The 14,439-nt window shown below is 39.1% G+C and overlaps 1 protein-coding gene across 3 annotated transcripts in view; it reads right to left on the reverse strand.

Annotated features, from left to right (window-relative positions):
* CACNA2D1 (calcium voltage-gated channel auxiliary subunit alpha2delta 1) overlaps positions 1-14,439 on the reverse strand; it is a 720,757-nt gene that overhangs the window by 66,176 nt on the left and 640,142 nt on the right. For all 3 annotated transcript variants that reach the window (XM_075017407.1, XM_075017399.1, XM_075017417.1), the window contains 3 exons: positions 6,617-6,678; positions 2,817-2,893; positions 774-834 (listed from right to left, as the gene is read on the reverse strand). In XM_075017407.1, the coding sequence (XP_074873508.1) occupies positions 774-834; positions 2,817-2,893; positions 6,617-6,678 (200 nt within the window). The remainder of the gene's footprint in view (positions 1-773; positions 835-2,816; positions 2,894-6,616; positions 6,679-14,439) is intronic.

Raw genomic sequence — 14,439 nt, forward strand, 5'->3', positions numbered from 1 at the left:
CCAATGCTGATTAAAGCTATTCTGGAAGGTGGTTTTTTTTTTTGTTTTTGTTTTTTGCTCAACATGACAATGTCATTTTCTTAAATATCCTGCTAAAGTCTCCCATAATGCTTTCAAGAGTCACTGGGAGATTGATACTGATTCCAGGAGACTTCAGGTCAATTTGGGAGGGTGGGCAAGCTCAGATTTATCTCAGTTATAATTCCACTGAAGTCATTGGCATTACAACCAATTAATACTGTTCTTGTGGAATTAGTCTTCATCCTTAAACTTCAAAAACTTTGCAGAAGAGATACATATTGTTACACTGATTATATATGGGGGAAGCTTGAAGCATGGATTGGTTTTCACTAGCTTGTCAAATATCAGCTAGACCCAGAAATAGAACTAAGAACTTCTGAGTCTGAATGCTGTATCCACTAGACCACACTAACTTTCAATAAATAAATAAATGAGGCTTAGCGAAAGGTAGCTTTCTTAAAAATTTTATTCTTCCAAATACTGTAATACTGAACAGTATAGTGTGCTATATGATAAATTACAAGACAAACTAGCCCAAGAAGGTGCTATCCAGTCTTCCAATAGAAATGTTATCTGAACTTGGAAATTTGTGAATAGCTATTGCTCTTATATGGTTAACAATTTTCCCCAGCACATTTTTGTTCAAAATTAAGTTTTACTAGACAAATCCATGCTTCAGAAATGTCACTAACCTGATAAAGACTTCTTATTTACTGCTGTGTAAAATGCTTAGAACTGGGAAATTGACCAACCTTGGTGCTAGAAAGGTATAGCCAGCTTCATCAAAGTGATCAATCATTAGAGTTTCTGAATCTATAAAGATGAAGGTTGAATATTAGATAAACAGGATTTTGTAAATTTACTTGGATAATTTCTGCATGCACCTGTGATTTTTTTAAAAAAAAGTGATCTCTAAGGAACATTTTTGTAACTAATGTACACTATCATTATCAGTATAACACACTGTATGAAAAAATTATGTTATTATAAAGCAATATACCAAGCAATAACAAAACAACTGAAACAAGTTAAATCTGAGTAATTGTTTCATTAGCATGACAATATGATAATTTACATTATATGTGATAGTTCCATAAGCATTACCACGTGATAATTTGAAATATTTGCAATGTTTCAGATTGAGAACATTACTAAAACGTTTATGTCTAATATTTTCATCAATAAAGTTATAAAGCATCATTTTCACAATAAGTCCCCTTCAATGTTATTGGACAGAATGGTCTTAAAAAAAGCGGTGATATATCAGCATCAGCATGAACCAGCACATGATAGGATCAGACAAACAGGGCTTAGAGATTAGCAACGAATTGAAATGTGCATGAAAATACAAAAGCATTTTCTAGATTTCCCCCATTTCTGTTTGCTATGGTACCCAGTGATCATGGGAGAAGTCCAGAAATGAAGAATATAAAGGAGAACGTCTAGTGGGAATGGAAATATAAGTGGAAAATATCAACAGCAGTAAATGGAAGGAAATTGAGCAACAAGAATATACTTGCCATTTTTGTCTGTGAAAATCCATTTGAAAGAGAAAGCAGGGAAACAGAAAAAAACAGGGTAAAGCAAAAGGGGGCACACTCAATATTTTATTCAATCAAATTTTGAATAAAAATATTGTGAATAGATCATAGGTTCAGTTTATGCACAGCTATACCTGGGAGAAAGACAAACAACTTTGAAGACTGTAGTGTATGTACTTGTCTATTATTTCTGGTAACTTCTATGTACTGAGAGTATTTCAAGGCTCTATTTTGTAAGGTATATTAATGCCAGCCTGATATCAATATATCTAGTCCACAAAAAGAATAATTTTTCAACTCGTTAAAACTTTAGCAGCTAGACCCGATTTGACTGAATTCAGAAATAAATCATACAAAATGACCATTTGGTAAAAGCTTATCATGTTGTATCTCCTATCCAGTATGTGGGGTTAGATTGCACAGTTGTCAAGGAAACAACTCTTAAGCAAGTATTCTCTAAGGTAGTGAGAGCTATGACTGACAAAGAGACTTAGAACAAGAATGGAAAATGCTTTGTCCTTGCAATTAAGTTTTTACATACATATATTTCAAACTGAAATAACTGATATTTATTCAAGTTTGGATGAATGCTTTGATATAGTTAAAAGTCTCTGACAGCTCATCCTTAATTTAACACCTCAACTATGGTCAAACAAAATAAACATAAATTTTACAGCTGGAAATATATCATACATATTATTTCCAGTTCATTTTCTAGAATCTGGAAGTGGACTAAAATGCATGTCATCCAAATAAGATGTTACAGACATTCTCTGAAACTATTTACAAAGTGCAATATAACAGCTTAACTGTAAGACAAAACACAATAGCTCCTAATAATACTTTATTTGTAAGATCAGAATGAGAAACTGCTATATACAGCACTGTAATTTTTGCAAACTCTGAGAAGTAGCTTTGCTCTATAGACTACGTTTACAGGTGGAATATTTAAACGTCAGCTAGAAGACCCTTAAAACAACACCAACAGAGGATACATAAAGCAATGATTCTATAGGTACACAGCAAAAGGGAAGGAGCTGTCAGTGAAGTTGGGGTACCTGCACATATTCTAACTATGTAGAATATTTCTTGTACCTTGGATGTCTACAATGAGTTAGAATCATTGCTGTAGATTTAGGGTACATTATGATAACATTAGGGAACTTCACATGCTTTATGAATTTCAAAATTAAATTTAAAAACATCTGTGTTTCAGAAGTATGTCAGAGCCCAGGGAACCTTTCAAGTACTTACATCTGGCCTGAATTAATGGGTCTTCTAGTTTGGCTTTAATATAGTAAAAGCTGTAGGATGGTAATACCAAGGCCAAACTGCAATGGAAATAAGAAAGACATAAACAAAGCAATAAATACACATTTATGTGCATGAGAGAACACTTACGAGATTTCAGTACGCAGTTTCCACACATCAGGTTTGTATTGTTTTTTAAAACAATCAACAAGGTAGGGATGAAATGTATTATGAAATGAGATTATTTGATCAGATTATTATATATAGTCCCACACTGCCAACATTATAAACTTTGGGCAAGTAAATGGGGTTAAAATTATCTACATGTTAAAGGGGCCTCAAGTAAAATTAGAAGTATTTTGGGATCTGTATCCATCAAAAATTCATGGGCCAGTCACAATTTTTATGGATATAGCAAATGAAAGTTTCGGCTTAAAGTATACCTGAAAAAAAACCAATAATGCTGAACTGCTATGAAAAGAATATGATGATATCCGAGCCTCCTTTTAGTAAGAAGACAGTTACTAGTCTTTAATGCAAGAATTTGTAGTACTTGAATTTACATTATCTCTGAGAGACAGAATATCTTCTTAAAGAAATGCAGTCACTTCTGGATAAAATATTTCTATGAACTGGACAATAGAAGAATGTCTTAACATATGCAGTATATTTTATAATGTACCTTCTTTGATGTCAATACGTATTGTTTTAAAAGAGTCTTACTTTGCTTTTGTCTCTAATACATGCATCTGACAGCCGAACTTTTAAAAAAAGATGTTAAAGGCAATGAGTATAAATCCCCATCAAAGATGCATCTTCTTTATCCCACACCATCCTCTATGTTTGAACACAATTTTTAGTAACATAAATGTGCATTTTACCACTGATTTCTAATGGATGGCAACAGAAATTGACATTAAAAGAAGTTGTACACCTGGGCCATAAGCAAGATGATGACCTTTAATAATGCATTTGCCATTTAAACACCACAGGAGTGAGATTGCTGATTATTTAGTGATAGCCTTCTACCAATTTCCCTTGAGGGAAATCAGGAGAGGTTTACCTGCTGTTAACAGTTATTGCTAACAAAAACTACTAATTAGAATCTATAATTTTTTGTTTAATGGGACTGCTGCAATGTGACTCAGGAGATTAACTGTTGTGTTTCAGCTTGTGAGAGGAGCTGAGTAAGATTGAGAACTTACATCAATCAAATACAATTCTGCACTGCTTACCGGGTAGCATGATATGAAGGAAAAAAAAAAGGTGTTTTTCATTCTAAAATAAAAATAGGGAGTGATAATAGAAAAACAAAGTTCTGAGTTGCATAGGTCAAGCCAGATCTTTGTTTTTAATTCACACCAAGTAGGTTTGGAGGGCCTGGCTCTTTAACTTTAAATATTTTGGTCAAAGACTCTTGCTCTCAATATGTTTGCACAGTGCCTACTACCCCATCTTGGTATATGGCTCTACTCATCAAAGTAATACAAATATTAGTATTTTGGGTAAAATTTCCAATACCACTTATTTTTGTTAAAATAAAACAATATTTTGAATGTTGTTTCCACTTTCACACTATGTATGCCAAACAATACTCTCACAAAAAAGCAGTGCAGCAGCACTTTAAAGACTAACAAAATAATTTGTTAGGTGATGAGCTTTTGTGGGACAGACCCACTTCTTCAAATCAGAGCCACACCAGAACAGATTCAGTATTTAAGGCACAGAGAACCAAAAATAGCGATCAAGGTTGACAAATCATGGACAAATAGAGAAGGTCCAGAAAAGAGCGACAAGAATGATTAAAGGCGGTCTAGAGAATGTGACCTACGAAGAAAGGCTGACAGAAATGGTATTGTTTAGTTTGGAAAAGAGAAGATTGAGGGGAGACATGATAGCGGTTTTCAGGTGTCTAAAAGGGTGTCATAAGGAGGAAGGAGAAAACTTGTTCTTCTTGGCCTCTGAGGATAGAACAAGAGGCAACGGGCTTAAACTGCAGCAAGGGAGGTTTAGATTGGACATTAGGAAAAAGTTCTTAACTGCCAGGGTGGTCAAACAGTGGAATAGATTGCCAAGGAAGGTTGTGGAATCTCCATTGCTAGAGATGTTTAAGAACAAGTTAGATAGATGGCTACAAGGGATGGTTTAGACAGTACTTGTCCCTGCCATTGGGCCGGGGGCTGGACTCGATGGCCTCTCGAGGTCCCTTCCAGTCCCTGTGTTCTATGAGTCTATGAAATCAGAAAAATATTATCAAGGTGAGCAAATCAGAGAGCAGTGAGGCAAAAGGGTGGGGGAGTCAAGAATTAGATAAACCCAAGTATGCAAAAGGACCCTATAATGACCTAGAAAACTCCCATCCCGGTTCAAACCACATGTTAATGTGTTGAATTCGAATATAAGAGAGAGTTCAGCAGCCTCTCTTTCCAAACTGTTGTGAAAATTCTTCTTCAATAAAACACAGACTTTCAGGTCATTAACAGAATGGCCCACTCCATTAAAGTGCTGGCTGACAGGTTTGTGAATCAGGAGTGTTTATATCTCTGTTTTCTGCCCATTAATTCTTTGTCTAAGAGAGTTTGAAGTCTGTCCAACATACAAAGCATCTGGGCATTGGTGGCATATGATGGCACATATGATGTTAGTTGAGGAACATAGAATGTGCCCGTGATTCTGTGAATAACCTGGTTAGGTCCAGTGATGGTATCTCCAGAATAGATATGTGGACAAAGTTGGCAACAGGCCTTGTTTCAGGGAAAAGTTCCAGGATTGGTGTGCCTGTGGAACAGACTGTGGTTGTTGGTGAGAATCCTCATAAGGTTGGGCTGACAGTGATTCTTTGTGATCCTTTTTTCAGTCCTTCAGGATCTTGAGTGCCCAAACTTGGGACATTCAGAACTTCAGAGAATTTGGGCCCAGAGTTGGCAATTTAAAAGCTACTCATCTTTTGAACTAAAGTATGATAGCTTTTGTAGACCAAACTGAGTCCAAATACTTTAGAAAGGGGATGTATCCCTTTCCATGTCACAGTGATGGGTAGCAATATTGTCAGAAATCACTAAGGTCAGAGAAGCTGTGTGAGAGATGTATACCTCTTCCAAAGAGTGTTCTTTTTCTGTGATGTCAACTGTTGTTGCAAGATTTTATATACAAAATAACATAATTATTTAACAATTGTATATTGCATCATAAGTGCAACTGCACACTGGAGTGATAATACCACAACTCTTGCCTGCCAAGATCTGACACAGAAGGTTAGATATGACATGACCTGACAAATAATGAATGTAAAATTGAGGAGGTTTACTCGAAGTAAAGTTGAGATACTGCTTCTGTTGGAAAGGCATGACATTTTCTCTTTTATTATTTATTTATTTTAATTTACTTTCAAAGGTCAGCGTGGGAATGGAAATTATTGTCGGAAAGACCACAAAAAAAGTTGGGATTAGATGAGAGTCTGAGGGAGACGACCATGACCAGAGACACACTCACAAATCAAACACTACAAAGATGACCCTCTAAGCTTCCTTTGGTAAAACACTCAGCAGGGGCATTGGGAAGTTTTTGTTTTTATTTTCTTTAAGCCCCGAAGGACTGAACCTTATCCCACTAGGTGGTGAGCATTGAAAAATCTTCAAGGAAGATGCACTGCACCAATGTTTGTCTCTCTCCACTTTTTAGGCCAAAGATGGTCAGTTCCTATGCATTTTAGTGTTATATTCAATATCAATAACATGATTCATGAAAACAAACAAACCAAGACTTTCCATTAAAAACGGAAACAAGCAAAAACATTTAATTACCTGTAATCTGTGCCATTCACAGCAGTCCATGTATACGTGCGGTTTCCTTTGTCAATATACCTCTGGAAAGTAATTTTGATAAAAAAGTACATTATTGTCACTAGAGGCTCAATAAATAACAGGTTTTGGTTTATTATTGAGGAGAAAAGAACGTAAACCTCAGTAACAAACAAGGTGTTGGAAATGTGACCTGCTTTGCAATTGCCTTTCTTCAACCATTGCCAGGCTTACAAACAGAGGTTACAAAATCATCTGCATTCTTTACATCTAAAAGAATTTTAGAAGTGCAATGTCAAAGATAACCAATCATAAACTTGGCTGGTCCATTTTTCCCTTTAGCTGGGTCTACGCTACTAAAGCATGTCCACACTCAAATATGTTTTGTTGAGAATCTGCCGACAAAACACAGCCATTTTCCCAGCAGACTTCTGGAGTGACCATATCAGACATAGTGCCTCTGTTGACAAAAAAATAGCGCTGATGTTCCAGGAAACCCTCTGTTGACAGAGAGAGCTTCTGGTTCACTGGGCAGCCCTATTTGCAGAGCTTCTGGTCGGCTGCTCTGTCGACTGAGGGCTCAGCACTCTGGCTACTCACTGTTGACAGAGGGGATTGAAAGGGGAAGCCTATATTAGGTGTGGAAGTATTCTGCAGACAGATATTCTGTCACGAAATATCTGTCAAAAGAACTCTGCAGACACAGCTTTTGTGTCTATTTGTCAGATTACTTTTCTTTCTTCTTAAATACTGGAAAGACTGTCTCCTGTGCCACGCCCCACCCCCCCACCCAAGAAAGGCCGAGTGGTCTTCTAGCTAAACAAACAAATAACAACATTAGTAATAGCAGCAAAGCACTTACAAGCAACCCTATAAAAATGTGCCACTATGCCTGTACATACTCGTATATAATCAGAGTTATTCTTAGGATTTATGGGGCTTTATGGGATATTGTTAAACTGGTGCCCTATGCCTGATGGCAGCCCAGGGAAAATTTTTTAGAGATGTTATTTTACAAACTTCAATCAAATATTTGTAAAGTAAATTTTAAACTAAGATCCTGTAGACTAACTCAGTAAATTCAAAAAATAACTATATATGTAGGGTTGACAAATTCTTGTTAAATAGCTTTACTACAATTTGAATGTCTCTTTCCAGGTTCAATGTCTGCTAATAGATCTGGCAGGCTTTTTCACTTCTAAATTAACTAGGTCCACCCCATAGGAAGTAAAACCATAGAACAGATATAGAAAAAGGTGGATTTCTGGGAGGGAGGACATTAAGGCCCAGCAGTGCTCCAAATTTTCAGGTGCCCTAAGCAGCACTTGCATATTCTGAGTATGGATAAGGATGGCCCTGCATATATGAATGTCTACATGTCTGTATCTCTGAGTCATTATATATTCCTGTATATACGCTCTGGTCCTATATACACTTATGTATTTGCTTAACTGTAGGTACAGGAGAAATTACATTAGAGTGAACAGGACAACTCATTTGTGTACAGTTAAGTGTGAACATGAGTGTTTTTACGAAGTATGAGATTCAGCATAGCTTTTCAATTCACTTGCTTCTGGAATGAAAGATGACACAACAGACAAGTTTAAAAGGTCCCCTGTCTCCCTGTAGAAGATTTAATCATCATTAATGCACCCCACTGGATCAGTTTTACTCATTTTTCCACATTAAAAATTATAAGTGTATGCCAGCTGTAGCATATTACTGCTTTATAGTCAGAGACAAAGATTTATGGGGATGTCGGCAATAAAATCTATGCAGCTGCTGCATCGCAACGTTACTAAAACCATTCAAATGTGCTACAGTAGATGTCTACGTTATTTCTGTCCCTGTGCAAAAATAAAAATGTAAAAATTAACGTGATTAAGGGAAAAGGTAGTTTTGGTTCTGTTCTGACTTTTATAACTTGAACAAATCTCTCTTCTCTTGTTGCTTCTCAGCACGGCAGGGAAGGAGAAAACAATGTAAAAGCCATTATGCCAGAAAGCACGTGCTTGGAATAATGTGCAAAGCTTTGCGAATCTTTGACTAGAGACTTGTAGATTGTAGAATTTATTCTCCACAGATCTTCCCCATGTGCATTGACCTAGTACTGCTGCTTGTCATGCTGCTCACCCACTTTAAAAAAAGCAAATACATGTTATCTTTCTACTGCCACTTGTGACCTCACGAAAGGCTAAGAACAAAAGAAATGTCTCTAAGCCAAGATAACTGTGTGCATTTAACAATCTCACTGGCTGGCTATGTCTACACTAGCACACTACGTCAAAGTAGCCTATTTCGAAGTAAGGACATTGAAATAGGCTACTTGGACGTGTATCGTCTACACGTCCTCCAGGGCTGGTGCCATCAATGTTCAACGTCAAAGTAGCGACGGAAAATGTCGAAAGGAGCCGCCCCGGAAGGAGGTGCGGAGCGTCCACACACACAAGCACTCCCTGTTGAAATAAGGTGCCAACAAAACCCCGAGCCGCTCCCTTAAAGGGCCCCTTCCAGACACACTTGCCCTGCACAGCACGAGATCCACAGAGCCAACAACCAGTTGCAGACCCTGTGCACACAGCATGGACCTCCAGCTGTAGCAGCAGCAGCCAGAAGCCCTGGGCTAAGGGCTGCTGCATGCGGCGACCACAGAGCCCGGCAGAGGCTGGGACAGAGCATCTCTCAACCCCTCAGCTGATGGCTGTTATGGAGGACCCCGCTATTTCGACGTAGCGGGATGCGGATCGTCTACACATGCCTTACTTCGACGTTGAATGTTGAAGTAGGGCGCTATTCCCATCTTCGGATGGGAATAGCGATTTCAACATCTCACCGCCTAACGTCGATTTCAACATTGAAATAGCACACGGCGCGTGTAGACGTGATGTGTGCTATTTCGACGTTGTGCTGGCTACTTCAAAGTAGCTGGCTAGTGTAGACGCACCCACTATGTCTACACTAGCACATTTTTTTGAAAAAAGCTGGGGCTCTTTTGAAAAATCTCGTGGAGCGTCTACACACAAAGGCTACGTCTATACTAAGAGATAAGTTCAAATTCATTAAAATCAATTTTGTAACACTGCATTTTACAAATTCGAATTTGACTATGCTCACCTCCCTGTGCGCTCCTCACAAAGTTGACTTATTGCTGCCACACACAATCGGCAAACATCAACTGTGGCAGTAATGCATTGTGGGAATCTATCCCACAGCTCCCTCATCTCCATAGCATTCTGGGTATGCTTGCTGGTATTTGACATCATCTGCCCACATTGCACTGCCCTCATTCCTCTTCCGTGGTAAGCAAACACCTGTATTTCCAGTTGGAAGGAAGGAAAAGTAGGGCATCGACAAAGATGGCAAAGTTTACAGAAATCTCTTTCTTCTGTAGCTGAATTATCAAGGATTTTATAAAAATCAGCAAGTGTGTGCCTTCTCAACTGGCTACCTACTGACAGTCTCCCCTCCCTTGATTGTATCTGATCCTGGAAAATAACACAGAGGCAACGAAAAGCACGAAGAAAGAGTTGATAGTAAAGTTTTTGAAAAAAAGTTGCTGAGGGGAGGGTATCTGGCTTCCTATTTCATTATACAGCTTCTGGCCAGTCTGTATTCCCCTGAATGAAGGGGTGCAAAGTTAGAAGAAAGGGGACAGAAAAGACTAGGAAAAAAGCTTTTTGTCTTTCCTGAAGAGGAACATGAAGGATGGTAGCAACGTCATGAAAATCTTAGCTGCTGGGGGAGACTTCCCCCTGGCAGCAGCTAGCCCTCTGGTCTTTGTTGGGGCAGGAGGTGTGATGGGGTTTCAGTGCGGGACCAGTTGAAGTAGTCCCCCTGTGTGACAGGAAGCCCCCAAAAATCTTGACTGCTGGGGGAACCTTCCCCCCGCTGGCACCAGAAATGCTCCAAAAATATTTTGGTGGGGGGCCAGTTGACCTAGTCACCCCCTGAAGCAGAAAGGCCCCAAAAATCTTAATCACCAGGGGAGACTACGTCCCCCCCAGCAGCTGCAAGCCCCCAAAATTCTTTCCCACCCTTGGAGCCCTAACTACACACAAGTCAGGACATAGTGCTGCCTGGCAGCATGGTCAGCATCAAATGGCAGGCATGTCCTTTTATGAGGTCAGGAGCTACCAACATGATATGGCTGAGCATGGGAAGGACCCCAAATGCATGGCACCTGTGGGGGAGGGAAGGAGCATGCACACAAATGTAAACCACTGAGAAGCGTCTCAGACTCATGCAAGCACAACCCCTGCAACAGCCTTGCTGTCACACAGTCTAGTGGGGCAGCAGCTGGTGCCAGGCAGCGCAGAAAAAATACCAAGCGCAGAGACAGAATCACATACTCCTTGCTGGGGCTATTTGTAATGGGTAGATGCACTCACAGTGCGAATAAGAAAGAAAGATATTTCTCCTGTGCACCTGGAGAGCAGCGGCCAGAGCAGAGCAGTGAGGGGCATTGTGGGTTACATATGGGACACCTCTGCAGGCTAATACATTCGATTTGAAGACATGGCACTTCCACACTGACCTTTATTCAAACTTTTAAATTCGAACTTGACGCTACACCCAGGCTGTTCCGATGATATTATATCGACATTAGTGCTCCTTAAATCAAGCTAATGGTATGTACAGTGAAGACAGTCAGGTGGTAATATCGAGCTAATGGCCTTAAATTCAAATTTATCTTGTACTGTAGACATAGCCAAAATGCATTCTTTTGATATTAAATTGGAAGAAAGCAGCACTGTTTCTGGTGGCCCTCTTCCTCTCCCAGATGAGGAAGATCATCTTTTTCCAAAAGATTCTTTCAGGAAAAAAATGGTGTGGATGCCCCAGGTGGTGTTTTTTCAAAATAGCAGTCCTCTTGGTCCTAGATTTTTCGATCCCTAGCCTGTTCTTTTGAAAGAGCAGGGGCCACGTGGATGTTTTCTATTTTGGATTAATTTTTTCAATCTGCTTTTTCGTGTGTAGACGCACTTTTTCAAAAGAAGTTTTTTCAGAAGAAAACTTCTGGAAGAACTTCTGTCAAAGGATCACTGTAACGTAGACACAGACACTGTGTCCCACATGGGACTGTGAAGATGGGCAACGGAAACCATTCACTACTGGGTCTCTGGTTGTAGCACTGCCATTGTCAGTTGTACTTCTATATCACTGTCATGTAAGGGGTGCGAAATGAACTGTGTGAAATGAATTTGCTGTTTCAGGCTATTTTCCAGATGGCATGTGTCCAGATCACAAAAGTCACTATTATATTAATTTGCCATCATATCGGCACCTTTATTCAAGGTATCAGCAAATAGCCCAGGATTCATGGGGCATAGAAATTGAATATTCTCCCCCTCATCCCAATCCTCAGTACAAGCTAATGTTCTGCATACGGACAACAGTGCAGGAGAGCTTGTGTTGTGGTTATATCAACTGCACTGAAAATAAACAGAGTACCTCCATTTCCAGGGATCTAAATCCAACACATTCAGTAGTGTGGGATAAAAAAAAAGCCTTATCAACCTGTGCCAACTTGAACTCATCTTAAAAAAAATTAACTCATTCTTTCCCACATTGTGGTGTGCATTCCATCCCCCTTATTGTTAATATTATTTGTCTTAAGTGTCTGTTCACAATTTACCTTTTTAGTAAAGATTGCAGCTAACTGATCATTAAACAGTTCAGCCTTACGGATGTATTCCATTATTAGCTCTCCTTTGGCACTGGGTAGAAGTCACGTTTTCCTGCACTTTCTAATGGTCAATGCTTTTAAAGGACATACATGTATATTTAAAGCATTTTGTTGTATTGCTGTTTATGTCCTTTGTTAGGGAGAATTACTTTTGTGACTTAGCCTTTCTGCAGCATCATCTGCACTCAAACCTGAGCGGTGGGACCCTCAAGACTCACCATCTCCCAGAGCTCAGGTACCAGCCTGAATACGTGCACCTGCACAGCAATTGTACAGCTGTACAACCAAAGTCAGCTGACCTGGACCACCCACAGGTGTTTAACTTTTGTGTAGCTGTACCTTCTGATTTAGCCCCTACATTTTGTGCTATTCTTGTGTACAAATCCTTAGCAATTTGTCTGTGATTTCACTTTCCGTAGGGTTCCCTTATGATTTTAAGCTCATTTAAAAGCTTCTGATGCATTAAATCTGATTAGAAAAGAGTCCTGCACTCTGCCAGGGTTCTCAGATGTTAGTGGAAGCAATGGGGAAATTTTTATTATAATAAGTTGCCATGGATATGTGTGCAAGTTAAAAAAACTTAAGACACATATGCTTAATATTAAATAAAACCCTCAATTGTGCAGAACACTGGAGATGCTGTTGAAGATTAATCTTCATCATATGTAAACCTGACCATCTTATCATGCCACACTTACAGGTGAAGTAAATGCTGGCCCTATAAGTAAGACTGATGTAGGGATTCCTCAGGGATTTCAGGATTTCAGCATTCTCATTTGCATCAGATTCTGCTTTTCTCTTATTTCATCAGCTTATCATCTTCATGAAAAAGCCTTGCATCTGCTCATATTGCATTGTTATTCCAGATTCTTTGATTAAAATAAACGAAATGAGGTTTGGAATTGTATGTGCATTATCATAATTTTATCATGCTATATGATTACATATTATATAGGCAAATGAAATAATTGGGGCTTGACTCTGTCTTCTGTGGGGTTACTCCCATACTGCACCAGTGTACGAGCAGGCTCAGGGCCAAAGCATCTTACACCATATAAGTACAGACACAATGTAAGACTTGGCGGCTGTAAAACCAAAGGCTGTTGGCAGGAGAAGGGCACCAAGTTTTACAACACACAAAAGCACACGGCTGTCGCAGTCTGTGACGCATACCTATGAACGATTCTATTTACTATTTTATAGTTCGTATGTATAAATAGAAATTCCATTTTATGCCATTTTTTCCTGGTTTATTTAATTTATTTTTTCCTATGCAACCTTTATATATCCCTTGATCTCTGGGGCCACAATCGGTCCATGTAATTGTCTTCATGCTGCTTCTACAATTTACGATTTCTTGCAATAATCCCAAAGACCTGGTGCAGCAGGTAGGATTCAACAGAGTGCGGGCTTCTTTGGTTGTTATTCCTCCCCACCACACACCCTGTACTGGGGTTTTAAGGGATATGGCACAAACATAAGGAAGACCTACACTATGTATGGATCCTCCTATCACCAGGGGTGCTGCCAGCTCATTCAGTTTTCAGGCTTCTTTATGTTACTGCAAAAGCTTTTCAGGGTTGATGATCAAACTTCCTACTTCTAACTTCTTTGGAAAATAAAATTAAGCAACCAAGACAGGTTGTTTAGAAGCCTGTTTTATACCATAAGCACACCAAAAGCCAAAGTATAAGTTAAGTTAAACTAAGGGTGTAACTGTATGGATAATTAATTTGCTTATTGTAATGAATCCTAATACAGGAACTATAAATTGTACAGTCATTTCCCCCACCACTTTCTTCATATCCAACCAGAATATAAGGCTTTACAAAAGGAATGCATTCTTATACCACTTAAGATTTCACTAAGGGACTCATGTAAAGAAGTGCAAATCTCTGCTAAACCCTTGATAACAAAATTCAGCACACTTGTTTGAGTATGAAGCACCCAAGAAAACAAAAAAATCCTTGTTCTTAAGAAATGTGTGCTTACCCTTATTGCAAACCAGGAAGTTTGCAGCTTGAGCTGGGGTTGAAGGGCGCGCGTGTGTGTGGGGGGCGGGGGGCGGAGTATATCTGGACAAGAAAACTCCATGAGGCTCAAAGACTGGAAAAGCAGAATGCTAGTTTTTAAATACAAA

This window comes from Carettochelys insculpta, chromosome 1, assembly GCF_033958435.1.
Source record: "Carettochelys insculpta isolate YL-2023 chromosome 1, ASM3395843v1, whole genome shotgun sequence".
Classification (NCBI taxonomy): domain Eukaryota; kingdom Metazoa; phylum Chordata; order Testudines; family Carettochelyidae; genus Carettochelys; species Carettochelys insculpta.